The sequence below is a fragment of the Cinclus cinclus genome, chromosome 1, assembly GCF_963662255.1.
Source record: "Cinclus cinclus chromosome 1, bCinCin1.1, whole genome shotgun sequence".
In the NCBI taxonomy this organism is placed as follows: domain Eukaryota; kingdom Metazoa; phylum Chordata; class Aves; order Passeriformes; family Cinclidae; genus Cinclus; species Cinclus cinclus.
Window position 1 is genome coordinate 134,377,342 of NC_085046.1, and position 14,628 is coordinate 134,391,969.

The window sequence follows — 14,628 nt, forward strand, 5'->3', positions numbered from 1 at the left end:
GTTAGAGCATGAGCACAGTTTGGGTAATAAGGTTTCGAAGATCTGTTCTCTACTAGTAGAAGTCACTTTCCTAACTCTGTTGCTCTTTAATCCCATTCTTCAGGTGTGTATCTTATCTATCATATGCACATTCAAATCCCATTACTATCTGAAAATCTCAATTTTTTTTTCTCTCCTTTGCTCACAGATATGCGTGATAAAATGAGGAAATGGAGGGAAGAAAACTACCGAAACAGTGAACAGATAGTGGATGTTGGAGAAGAGTTAATTAATGAATATGCATCTAAACTTGGGGATGACAGTGAGTCATTATTTTAAAAGTTTCCTTGTCTGATTTGGTTTTAATTTTTCAGTCTCAATTTTATTTAACAGCATTATTATTATTGTCTTTCAGTATATGCTGGTGTTGATGAAATATATATTACTTTCTTAGTTTAGCAGGCTTCCAGAATTCCAAGAGCTTATTTCTTTCCCAAATGTGGGCTGTAGTGAAAACAGTCATAAAAATTACCAGAAAGAACTTCTGGCTTGCTATATTAATATTTAGACTGCAATGTGAAAACTTCATTTGAGACTGTTACTTTGATATTATTTGCCTGATTTTCTGTTCTTCAGCACTGTAACAGAAATTGAAAGAAATCCTCGGGGATCTTTCTAGAACATGACAGTTATGATGTTGGGAAAAATAGAGAATTAGAGATTTTTTTGCCTTTCGAGATGTCAGAAAGTACTTTGGCACTAAAAGCGCTAAATTGCTTAAATAAGTTTTTGATTCATTCCAGCATTTTCTTAATTTGTTTGCATTTCAGCCGTGATTCATGGGAGTAGAAGGGGAAAAATGTACAGACAGAATTAATTAATCCTGTTTATATGATAGGTGCTTCCTATTATCTTAAACAAACCCCAAACTAATTATCTGCATTTATTGTCTCTTTGTGTCCAGTTTGGATAATTTATGAACAGGTGATGATTGCTGCCCTGGACTGCAGTCGAGATGATTTGGCATTGGTAAGTTTTCAAGCTGAGTTTTCTTTCACACTGTATGTATTCATCCTGGGTGTCTCTTCCAGATAGTTTTTTGGAAGTTACAGGATATTCTGAACTCCATAGTTTGGACTGGTAGAAAAAATATCTGTCTATAAATACACAGCTATGAAGAAACTGCCACCACCTACCTCCTCTAAGGCATAACTTTTGTTTAGACAGATCACATCTCTTCCAATAGCCATGAAAATATTTACAGCTACTCTGGTATGGGCTAAAGGTCAAGAATAATATTGAAGTTGCCATATTGTACAGAGAGTGTTTGTTTATTGAAAACCTCTCAAATTATATTGGTTTTCTGAATGTTTCTGAATGTTTTGATGGGTAAAATGACCCACCTTACATATCATATTATATGTCATGTTGGCTACCATTAAAGAAAGTCACTGACATATTGGAGCAGGTCTTCAAAATAAATAAGCAGCTGGACTGCATAATGTATGAGGAAAGACTGGGAGATCTGTGTTAAGTCTTAGGAAACCCAAGAAGGGATTTTTGAATATGTACTGATGGGAAGGAAGGTATAAAGGAATATGTAAGGTATATAAGGAAGGTATACAAGGAAGGTGGGCACATACTTTCATAGGTGTGCAACAAAAGATGAGTGTGGGACATAAGCTGCAACAAAGGAAATTCCACTTACATGTTGGGAAAAACTTAGTGAATGCATTATGAGAAAAGGCACATTGAAGCTGTGGAATCTCCTTTGGAAAGGCTTAAAATAGATTTGGATATGGCTCTGCACTCCCTTGCAAACTGGTTCTGTTTTGAGCAGGGGTTTTGGAGCAGGCAACCTCCAAAAGTCCCTTGCAATCCAAGTTATTTGGTGATTTTTGATAAAAATATTGTTAATCAATATTTGAGTTTTGTCAATTTGTATGCAAATTTATTTGAATGCGGTAAATAACAATTGAGATAGAATTAGCTTATTTTGAACTGTAACCTGTTTGTTAGATTAAAAGCAAAGCCACTGAAACAAACAAAACAACCCCGTCACCTTAGCTAATCCTTTAAAGGCAAAAACAGGAGAAGGCAGAAGTTTGTCTTGCAGGAAAATTTTAATAGCCTTTTCACCCCTTCTTCACAAAACAGTCAGAAGAAAACAGAGGCTTACCTTGTGCCCTGAAAGCCGTCAAGCTTGAGCTTATTCTAAGTAAAAACCATTTTCAAGGCCCCAGGTCTTTCACGGCAATTACTCCTCCTGTGCCTTGTTTTCTATCAGATGACAAAATACCTCATAAAATCTTTGAGGTTCGTGTGATGTCATTTGGGTAAAACTTAAATGCAAGGGGTCAGACTACAGGATGAAGCTGGAAGAAGGGCAGTGTGAAAGTAGGCAGAACTAGACAGAGTATCTGGCATCCCATATGTATATATATATATATATATATATATATATATATATATATACGTGTGTTGAAATGGAATATACGGCAAAATATAGTACAGGACTTTGAACTTGTGAACCCACTGAACTTCCCTCTGTTTTGTCCCTCGGAAGAAAATACTGTTGTATTATGGCTGTTTGTTTAAAACAAATAGACTTACTGTTTAAATAAATACTTTTCTGTGTCCTGATTTATATGTAAAACAGATTTGGTCTTTATTTTCAGGGTCTTTTAAAGAAGACTTTCACAGAATTGTTAACGGAGCCAGTGTTGAAAGATCAGTTGTGAAATACTCTTTGTTTTTACTAACTCTGGCAGGGAGTTTAAATTTCAGTGTATGTGCCCTTTAAAGAATATTGCTTGAGCTGAGGGAATGCAATATTTTATATGCAGCTCAGGAATGAGATTGAAAGCATAGGTGGAAACTTAGAGGGTTTTTAAATTTTTTTAATTTGATTGATTTGTAATAAAGAAGTAGTTAATTCAAACAGGTCATCTGTGGCATTTTACTACAGCTGTAGCTCCAAAGTAGACAAACAGGTTTGGCACTTCTGGTTTTTAGCAGTGAGCTTTTGACAGCTGGGATACATTTTGCTTAGGGGGATCGGTATCATCTACTCCAGATTAGAAGCTGAGGTAGTTTTCGGAGTTATTTCTCTGACTTTTTTTTTTTATTTTTCTTTCCTCTATTTATTACTTTGTGCTCTCTGTCCTGCACAAAAAGTCCATGTGTAATGCATGCCCCTGCTGCAGTCAGCCCATGGTTCATACAGGTGGTTTAGTGCAATCACCTCCTCTTGTTGGCAGCACTTGCATTACCCGTGTTTTACCTGCTGAAGTCCAGCTCTATATTTCTCTGCCTTTGTCTGATGTTTAAAAAGTCAGAAAGTAAATTAAGTGCAAGTTGAAGTTTCACATGCAAATTATGTTTGCCATTGTAACTGAGAGAATTCTAAAAGAATCTCGCAAGCAAATTATTGACATGGTGAAAAACGAGTCCTCAGTAAAATAAATTACTATCGGGATTACAAGTCCCATTTAAAAAGTGGATATTCAGTGCTGCTGAGTCCAGAACATTTTGAAGATACAGCTAGTGTAGTTTATTCATGTGTCTTTGGCTTTATCAGTGTTACAGTGAGTTGTTCATGACTTTCTTACAACTTTTCCTATCACTTTATTGTGTCTGATAGCTTAATCTACAGGAGTAGATCTGGCCCCTGGTCTGCAGTGTTCGGTATAATGGTTGTGTAGTGAGATCTAGTGTGAACAACTCTGGTCTTGCATTACTCCTGCATTTGAGTACTACTTTCATATTGTCAGTGAGGATTTTTTAGTTGTAAAAGTCCATCTACAGATTGTGGACTTTAGTATTGTAAATGTTGTAATTTTTGTTATTTGTACATTTTTCTTTAGTACATGTGTTTCTAAAAGTTGCTATCCTTCAGGGTTCACTGTTCACTGGACCACACGATGGATTTATTGTATGTGAAAGTTCTTTTTAAAGTCTACAAGGCTGTTTGGATTTTAAAAGCTGGATTAAATCTACTTGTCTGGAGTTTTATGTAAATTTTCCTGTCTCTTAAGAATCGTCAGAGATTAGTTCAGACATCATGTAACATGCTGCTAAGTGCATGTAGTTTTTTATGACTAGAGCAACAGCAGCTCACCTAGACAACACTCAAAGTGCCAGTAAGCAATTTCTGTGCTAAACCTGAGCCTTTCTGTGTGAAATTGCCTTGTAAAGATCTTGGTTCAGTGCAAATTAAGTTGATTGTGATAAAAGTAGTCTGTTCTTGCTTGAGGCTAAGTATCACAGCTTTGGTCATTGTTGCTTTTCTCTCTTCTATTTCTTAGCATCTGGGAGAGATGCAAATATTTCTCTTGGATGTGCTTTAGCAAGCTGTTTATCTGCAAAAACAAAGAGGGATCCTACTAATTAGTACTGATTTGTACTTTTTCCTTTGACCAGTGGATTTAATGAGATAGAACAGATTATGTAGTTAGGCCTCTGCTAGAACCTTAGGTCTGAAGAACAAGGTTCTAAGTTGAGTTGCATAAATAAGTGCCTGGAAGAGGAGGATTCAGTGTGAAGCTTTTAACATGATACACACCACTGGTCTGTTTTGAGAGCCTGTGGACTGTCCTGCCTCCCACTGTCATGAGTCAGCTACAAACTTTACAAGGCTATTTAGCGACATTCATGATATGGTTACGAGCTTGCTGTGGGGAAGTTGTGACTCAGTCTCTCTACCAAACATCCTTTTGCTAATCCAGAAAAATCTGCCTGTGATGAATTCTTTTTATCCAGCCCAGGTGTCTCATTGATTCAGGCATTAAAAATTACGCCTCTTCTGCCAGCAGGCTGTACCCAAGCCAGTGGCAAATATTTTCTTTGGATTTCAAAGTTTTATTTTAAAAATAAACAAAGAGCATTGTATTAGCATAGTTTGTTCCATTGTGAAATATCCATTTATTAAAGAAGTCTCACTTAAACTCTTACTGTCCTTGCTTTTTTTACTGTCTTGTGTCACTGTGGAGCAACTAAATAGTATTCAAGTTTTAATAGTGTCAGAATTGTTTCAGTGGGTGAGTGTAATTTTCTGGGCAAATAACTATTTCCAAGGGGGCCTGACAATCTGTTGCCCTGTATGGAAGATACTTCTTAAAATTAGTCATCTAACAGTCAGAATTTCAGTTTCCAACCTTCTCTTTATCAATGCATTTTTTTACTGGTTTCAAAAGTTGGTGTTTGCTTTTACTCAGAACTGGCATGGCAGGTAGTTGAACTATGTGTCAAGGCCTTTTTTTCATGTTTTTTTCTTCTAGCTTCTATGAAGATAATTATATTCACAATAGTATTTTTGGTTCTTTGTACAGTTTTGTCTTCAGGAACTGAGGCGACAGTTTCCTGGGAGCCACAGAGTTAAACGATTAACTGGAATGCGATTTGAAGCTATGGAAAGGTAAAACCTGAATTTTAAAAAAACGTACTTTTTGTCTGTAAAAAATGTTTGCTCTTTCTTAAAAAAGCATTCAGTCATTACAAAATAGCAAAATAATGCAGGGCAGTTTCTTTATAGGAAATAGCAGTGTGCATGATCATTAAGATTTTTAGACATTTGTATTTAGACATTTTTTGCAGGTGCTATTCAGTGTTTCGTTTTTGCAGTCTTCCCATCAGAGATCATAGATCAGAAGGATCTCTTTCTTCGCAGCATAATTCATTATACAGTAGAACACTGCACAGTTTTTTGGCAAATTCTGTGAGGTGTAAGTTTAATCTCGGAGAGCTGGGGCAGTGCATGAAAGTCAGCGCCAGCAGGTTTTTTTGCCTTTATTGTTATTCTATACTCCTAATTACTGCAGAGTGCAACTCTTTACCCTTCTTTCCTGAGTGTGGGTAAATGAACTTAAAAAGAATTAAATCTAGAGTTTGTTATAGAAACAAATAAAAAAACCCCATATGGAACAGAATGGCAGAACATAAAAATCAGACTGACCTTTTTGAAATATTCTGCGGAAGGGTTATAATGTGCTAAGTTCAACAGAAATTACTAAAATAATGAACCAGGTTAAGCTTTTGCAGCTTTCCAAATGAATGACCTCAGGACTTGAGGATGAGCTTTATTGTACACATTTCTCCTTGGATGCGTCTTTGTTATCAACATTCTGTTCTATAGCACTTGTCTTGGATGTTAAGAATGACTTCCAGTGCCTTTGAATGACAAGAAATCTATTCCATACCACACTTTGCATACAGAGTTGGTGAGTTTGGAGCCTTTGGGCCATATTGATAAAAAGGAATTGGAAGTACACCCTAAATGCTTTTAAAAAAGATACTTAGCATATGTTCTTCATTAGCTTTGAAATTAGCTTTGAAAATGGTGTTTGATGTGATACACTCATACTGAAGTCCATTGCTTGGATCAACGAGAATGAATAAATGGACTCCATTCACAGGAGCTGGCTCAGGGCAACCAGATACTCTATGTTTCAGACTCACTTCATATAAAGTATGTATTTTGGAAGAATTCCCATTGGACTTAGCTCTCTTGTCTTCATTTTGTATAGGGTAGGAATAATATAGGAGAATGACGGCAGTTTTTCCCCCTTCCTGAAACCTATTCAGAAGTACAGTAGATCATAATTGAGTTCAGGCTTATGTGACTACATTAAAGATGTTATTGCATGGGAACTGATCTTTGTGGGAGATGACTGCTGCACAAAAATCTTGTGTGGTGTCAGCATTGAAGCACTATTGAGCCGTAGTTTTCTGAAAGTGCTCATCAAGGTTCTTAACAAAATGTCTCTGTCAGATCAGGTCCTTGAGATTAGAGTATCAGGGAGCAGAGAAATTAACAGAAACTGTAGATTGATGTGCACAGGTTTTCTCTAGAAGTCTGAGCAGAAAGAGGCTTCAGCTTGGCAGTTGTTTTGAGCAAGAACCCATCTGCAGGTGCTCTAAGCCTTGCCTCTGAGGAGTCTGTCTGTCTCCCCTGACTACAAAAGAAGTTTAGAAAGATTTAGGCTGCAGGCACCGTGATTCACTTCAATTGAAGCAAACTTTTTATTAAATTCTAAGTGACTTGTAGGATCTAGGGAGGATCCTGCTTTCCTAATAGGAAGAGGAAACAGTGTGGAACATCCCCATAGACTGAGACATTCCTGTAGACCCTTGCTAATAAAAAGAATAATGTTCTGAACTTCACCATGTAAAGCTGGGATGATAGCCATCAGATTCAGTCTTCTAAGATGCATTTGACAAAGCAGCAACTAACGCAGAAGACAAATGCAGCATTTTATGGTACATCTGCTCAAGTCTGTCGCAGTCACCTTCTACTCGTTTCTGCTTTTATGTTTCCTTTCACACTAGTTGCTATGCCTTATGGTAGCTGGAGTGGACAGCTGAGCTGTGGTAATGTCAGCAGTGCTTAGGGAATAATGTGAGTGTGTAAATGAGTGTCCGAGGTGATGTGTAAGGCATGTGGAGCATCAGAAATCAATCAGCAATGTCTCTACTACTTGTCAAACTACCCATGAAGACACAATGTATGCCCTTGTTCTGTGGTGACAGTACAAAAGCCATGTAGTGAAATATGGTTTGAATTGAATTATTTCATTTGTTGGGGCCATGTACACAGCATACTGAGCACACAGAGCTGTTTCCTAGAAAGTTTGAAGGTTTGAAGTGCTCATAGCACCTGAAGTAACTTGCTTCAGGCATACTTCAGATACCAGAATCAATTGATCAACAAATAAAAAAGTGGGAAATGGTGGAAAACATTTTCTGTAAAGATTTATGTTATAATCTGTGGTAGATCCTATATGAATCTTGCAGTTTGCTGTGTGCAGCTGCTTATACTTTTTAAAGTCACAACAGAAGGAACTTTAAATGAAGTTTTAAGTTACAACAATGAAGTAGAATGTCATTTTTTTGGATGGCTTTTCAAATTTTGAAGTTTCATTTTCTTGGGAGATATGAAAAGGTGAGTAAGGGATATGATGGTTGAACTATTGGGTAGACATAAAGAGAGCAGGCAGGAGGGTGAGATGCTGGGTATAAAATATCTAAGTTGCTGCTGAAATGGTATTTCATGAAGTGTTTCCATGTGCTTTTTTCTTAATTGGTGACAAAAATACTGCTGCTGATACTTAGCTGATACTTAGCACTCTCTCAAAAGAATTTTGTATAAATATAGTTTGCTTAGTATAAGTATATTGCATTTCAGTATAGAAAAAAGGAAGGAGGGTTATTAACTATTGCAAGGACAGTTAAAAAGTTGGAAGTTCTGTCTTAGCAGAAATAAATGTGAATGATTTCTTTGTACAGGTATGATGATGCTATCCAGTTATATGACAGAATTTTACAAGAAGATTCAACTAATACAGTAAGTTCAAACGATAATTCTAAACTGCAGTGGTGTTGTTTGAAATTGTGTCTGTATTTTCTGTTTCAGTGTGGAAAAATGTGTGTCTGTATTACTGTATTTGTTTTCTTTAGTCTTCTGTTATAATAACCAATGTTACTGTCATTTCATGATGGGAAGGTGTAATGTAATACCTGCTTTAACACTGATTGTAGGAGAGAAATTTTAAATAGCAATCTTTAAGAAGTCTTAGTAGTGTTTAGAGTTGGGGGTTTCAACTCTTTCATTTCCCAGAATATTCAGTATTTAAAAGACTAATATAGTCCGCCACGTGTCTTCTGGGTTCCTAATGTGTAATCTTACTTAAGGATTAACTATTAATGCATTAAGGTAGTGTTTGAATAGCAGTTATTTTGATTTATGTCTGGGACATTTTACTAGTTCGTGAATCAAAATGCATGAAGCATGCCAATTGTATAAAACAAAGTCTGAGACAGACTGTACTGTTCTAAGCATTTCTTGAACACTGTTAATGAAAACCACTGTGAGCTGTTAGCTGCCAAAATAAAAGTCTAGAGAAACTTGTAGCAATGTATTTTTATGGATTTTTGTTTCCCACAGGGATAAAACTTGAAATATGAAGAAGCTATGGAATTTCAGATTTTTGTATGGCATAGATATTTATTGGAAAGTCAAAAAAATTTTATTAATCATTGAGGGTGTAAGTGTTACTTGGTTTTGAGGAACTGTCTACTGGGTAAACTTCTCTGTAAATGAAATACTTGTGCTATTGCAGATGTTTCAGCAATCTCAGGTAAATCTTCCTAGGGGTGTGCTCTGCTATCCAGGAGGAGAAAACCCACAGATAGATAACTGGGTTTAACTAGGGTATGCCAGAGCTGGATGTAGATCATGTGCTATCCCTTTTAAACTAAGTAAACCACTAAAAAACCCACAAAACAAATTAAAAAGCAAGCAGCAACAATAAAAGACACCCCAAACCACCAGAAAGTTATTTTTGAGGCAACACGTCTGGAAACAATACCAAATAAAGCACTTGGACAGCAGTGGTAGGCTAAAGTCTGTCTATTAGCAGTGACAGAACTCACAGATGTTGTACAAGGGTAAAAGGAACTATGTCAGTTCTTCACTCTTCTTTTTCACTCTCCCTGAAGTGGTAGAAGCTTGATCTTAAGAAGTTTTGAGCACAAGATGCATAGGTATCCACAGTAAATTGTGGATTTTATCAGAGCATGGCCCAAAGAGTTTCAGAGACACTAAGTCTTCAGAGTCATGTTGAACCAATATGGAACCCATAGTGAAAACACAGAATGGGCCAGCTTGGTGCATGTTTTATGACCTTTTGCTGACACCAGTGGAAAATGGAGCACCATATTACAGTGATTTTTATGGACAACAGGTCTTTGAAGTATGCTTTTTTGGCAGTTTTACTCTTCACTATCTCATCATAGCTAATATCATCTGTGTGCTTTGTTGGATGTCATTACAAAACAAAATTATATATTTAAATAAGTAAAATACATGATTATTTCTTTATTTGAATTTTCTATGTAGCCAAATCATAAAATTCCATAAACTTGTAATGTTTAGAAGCATAAGTTGCATTATAATATTCTATTCTATTCTATTCTATTCTATTCTATTCTATTCTATTCTATTAGAACAGTTGTGTGCTTGAATTTCTTAATTCTGATAGTAGAATTGGAGAATGTTAAATGCAAAGGAAAGTTCCTTGCTATATAACTAGAATTGGTTGGGTAAGGCTTGTGCGTCAAGAGTGAAAGTAAAATAAAAAGTTTTGGTAAGTTGGCGTGTAGATTTCTTTGTATCATTTACCTGTTAATTATTTCCATGCACACTGAAGGCTGCTGTAGGAAAATAAATATTCCACGATTTTAGAAAAGCAATTGTTGCTGAGTTTGTCTTGGCATTCACCTAGCTTTATAAAAGTTTCTTCTGGTCTGCTGACACGTGGAGTTGTTTATATTCATTAAATATTTTGGCAAGTGCTTTAAGTGAAACAGACATTTGTTCACACAAATCATGTAAAAATCATATGTTGCACTGACTGATCAAAAAGTAGAATGGAAAAAGACTTTTCAAAAAATTACTTCTTTTAGACACATAGCAGAATTTTCCATTATAAAAAGTAAAATTTGAACTTCAGTTATGTAGTGGAGATTTACACTTCCATATGAGGTTTTGTTGCTGAAATTAAGGTAACAGTAATTACTTAATTTCTTAGGATAGAAATAAAAATAGTCTTTATTTTTAAATTATGTTAATCTCTAAGTTTTGTCTCACTCTGCACTTACTTACTGAAAAAGGTGACTCATTTGAAAATGGAACAGTGTTAATGCCACTTTAGATATTTGTTTCATTATTCAAAGCATGCAGATGTTGAGTAATAGTCTCTTTTCTAAAGACTTTAATGAATGAAATGTGGCTCTTATGAAATGCATAACTTGCATACATTTCAATAGGGTAAGAATGAAAACTATCCATTCTTGTCTATTTTGGTTGAAATGATGGTGTTTTACAGGTCAAGCTGACAGATTCCTATTATTAAGGTTGCATAGTGTTTTCTATCACAGGGCTCTTTAATAATTAAAATTTCATGTAGTGTCCAGTTGAAAATATTTATAGTGATGCTGAACAGCGACTGGTTTGTAGATCTTCAGATAAAATGCTTATTCTGTTTCTCAGAACAAAATAAAAGTGAGTTATTGGGTTTTTGGTGTTGGTAGAAAGGCCTTTCTTGTTTGTTTTTGCTCTTTATGTATTTCATTGAGAATTCCTTATCCTGTTCTGCTTTGGAGGAAAAGTGTTTAATTAGACAGCTCAGTATTTTCCGTCGATCAGGCTCTTCTTGAGGTGGTCTGTTCAGTAGAGCAGAGAAGCTTGTTGATGAGAAAGGAAATTGATTTAATGTATTCAAGATTAGTGAAGTAGATTGAATTCTAAGTGAACTTAGATGGGTGTTTAACCCACTCCACTGTCATCCTAGTGCACCTGCAGTTTCTCCTGATTTTTCAGCTCAACCATCAAGAAGATTGCAGAGCACTTGGTCAATACCAGGGAAAAGTGAGATAAGGCACAAAGTTCTTCCATTAATTCTAATCCATAGAAAATCTGGAGTCTATTAGGATAATTCTTCATCTGTTTTTCTCACACTTTTTCAACCAAGATTTTCATGCAAGACACTCTATATGCTTCCTTAGCTTAGGAGGCATGGATAGTCTCATTACCATAATGGGTTTAGTTATATAGTTGTGTGAATGAAGAATTCAAAATTTTCATAGTAAGACAGTTTTCTCATCAAGTCTGTTTTTTTTATGGGAGTGGGAAGGAACAAGTGTATGTATATGGTCATACAAAAGTTACCCTTTCTCTTACTATTCCGAGATCTTTTTGTAGATGAGCTGGACATATTTCAGAAGAGGCACGGGAAGTTTTTGAAAACCTCTGGGAATCCAGAATACTAGAAGGATTCAGAGCAAAATCTTAGTAAATAGGCAGCAGTTATATACCATGAATATCTGAGTTTCTTTCTGTGACTGATTACTACTGTCTTGACTGTATAGATAACCTTTCTTTCCCTACCTCCTTGTATCCACTAAATAAGGTGAGAATAATGAGCACTGAATTTGAGCACTGGATATCTGTTTATCATCTGAACTGTGGTAATTCCTTGGAACTGCTGCAGTTACTGTGAATTCATTTTTAGCAGAGTCTTCCTGTGAAGATCTTGCAGCTTTGTACCTTTATCTCAGGATGTTCTGAGTTGCAAAAGGGAAAACTGCTCACTAAATGAAGCATCTACTAATGGGGAAAATTTTCTGAGGTGACATGTTTCCTTAAATATATTGGCTGTACTCCCAGAACAGACAGAACTAGACCTAAACATAGGTGTTTAGGTCTTAAACATAGGTGTTTAGGTGTTAAAACTACAGTGGTAGTTTTAAAGGGAATCAAAAAAGATAGCTTGGCACTGTCTGACACAGAATGGAGTTGGTGAGAGCTGTGAAGAACAGCAGCTGCTACTTCGGCTAGTTCCCAATGAGAACTGGTGAATAAGCTGGGAATGCACTATGTGGTCCTAAAAACAGGTTTTTTGCTTTTGACAGAGCATCATTTGCCATTGCAGGGTTTTTTTGTTTCTTGTTCAGTAATGATTGGTGAAGTGAGAGTGCATTCCACCATTTTCCCCATGTTTTGTGTGTGTAGCACTTTTAAATGTTGACAGAGGTTTTGTCTCTTGAAATTAAGCATAAGAGAACAGACGAGCAGCTGTACTGCAGTTGTGACAAAAGTCCATTTTACTTGTCCTGTGTCTGGCTTTGACTTATTGCAGATACTTCTTATACACAGAAGTGTATAAGAGCAGGACAATGACAGTATGCTGTGGTCTGTCCTGCCAGTTTCTATTCATCTTCATGTTGCAGTTTTCTTGTGCCAGAAGTGATAACTGTGTTTTTAGTGGCTCTTCATGAAATTTCTGCATAGATTTATTTTTAAACTTGCTTAAGTTTGCCACGCCTACATCTATAACATAATTGAGTAAATAAATGTTGTATTTTTTTAACGGATTGTGCAAATCTTCCATGTGTGTTATTTTTCCTTTCCCACTCCTTCAATCTAACAACTTTATTTAATGCCTCTGAATTTGACTGTTATTGTCAAGCAATTTTTTTCACTTTATTAATACTCATGACTTGAGGGATCTTTTGCACTTTTCTTCCCTCTAAGCTAAGAAGTTGTAATGTGTTGCTGTTCTTGTTGCCATTCTGTGCCTGAAAACTGTCCTGCTATCCTCTGTGTAATTTCTGTGTTTTTTCCTATATGTGGGTGAGGAATGAGAGGACTGAACAGCAGTCAGTATTAAAAATACAAGACCATTATGGACTTAAAAATAACGAAGTGGTGCCACGGATATGTCTCTTCTGTATTCTTCTCTGATAACTCCAGTATCACAGTATTTTCAGTTTGGAGTTTTGAGGCAGGGTTTTTGGGTTTCTTAGCATGGTTTCTGAACCCTGAATTGATGTTTTATAGAATTGTTTATTGCAAGTCCAGTATATCCCTCTTAACTGGACAAATTCAGACAGGATTTTTGTGTACATTAAATTAGTTTTGTTTGTTCCTATATGCAAACATTTATTAAGATTAAATTTCATTGGTTGTTTTATTGTGCTGGTAAAAGTATTCATTATTATTCATTATTGTGAATGCTATTCTTTGCTGCTGTCTTTTGTTCTTTATATCTGTATAAGTCCTAATCAACATTTAACTTTACATCACTATTAATTCTCTTGTTAGATCTCTTATCAAGACTGCTGAGCAGTGGTTTTTAATACAAGTGATTCTGGGATTCTCAGTGCAGAGAATTTTTTTCTCTATTTTATATATTTTGACTTATTTATTTATCAATGTGAAGACCTTCCCCTGTCAGGCTGTGGTAACTCTAGTTCCCTTGAGAGCTTTCAGCTTCGAGGTGAGACATCTTGTGGAAAATATTTTTTAAGTCAAAGATGACTTTTACATGGATCTTTATTAATCTACACTTAGAGACTCCTTGAAGAACTCCACTAGTAAGGGAAGCCTTACTTTCCTCTGTGTAAACCATTCTTACTTTTTGTTGGTGTATATATATATATATATAACATTTTTCATGTTTGCCTATTCCAGGCTTTAGCTTTTCAGCTTGTACAGCTCCTACCAATTTTCTCTATGCTGGTGTTAGACATTATAGGTTATTTATTGGATACAAAAATTATGTTTTGCTTTGACATTATCCTTAAAGGTGCAGCTTCAACCCAGTAGCACTGTGCCTGCATAGGTTTGCAAGATTTAACTGTCTTGCATGACTAACTTTGAAAAAAAGTCTGAATTCTGGTAAAAATAAATTCATTATTGTGGTTGGTTTTGATTATGTGCTATTTTTCAAATCTTTGTAATTTTTTCCTGTATCTTAGCTGTAGCTGTTTACAATTCTGTTTTGATTTGCATATTGCAATTTGAAGGAAAATGTTTCAATGTATCAAACTCTTAGACAAATACACATTTTGTAAGATGCTAAAAAGAAAGAAAAATTTCTTTTTAAGATGAAAAGTATGGTGTTTTATGCTGTAGGAGTTATACAGATAGGAAATTCTTCCTTTCCTCTGGGTCTCAATCCCTGAAAAGACTCCTACTAATACTTTCTTTGCAGCCATGAAATTTAGAACAATGTTAGACTCTCTCTTGGTATGTTTTACTAATGAAATGCAGAAGCTGATGAATGTTCCAGTCCTCACTTCATTTTGTGT

At 35.7% G+C, this 14,628-nt stretch overlaps 1 protein-coding gene across 2 annotated transcripts in view; it reads left to right on the forward strand.

Moving 5' to 3' along the window:
* The window catches only part of EMC2 (ER membrane protein complex subunit 2), a 36,598-nt gene that overhangs the window by 6,139 nt on the left and 15,831 nt on the right, over positions 1–14,628 (forward strand). Inside the window, exons 2-5 of one of the 2 annotated variants that reach the window (XM_062503435.1) lie at positions 188–301; positions 944–1,008; positions 5,310–5,395; positions 8,263–8,320. In XM_062503435.1, the coding sequence (XP_062359419.1) occupies positions 188–301; positions 944–1,008; positions 5,310–5,395; positions 8,263–8,320 (323 nt within the window). Of the gene's footprint in view, positions 1–59; positions 302–943; positions 1,009–5,309; positions 5,396–8,262; positions 8,321–14,628 lie in introns of those variants that run through there. The other variant, XM_062503444.1, reaches the window with a different exon arrangement.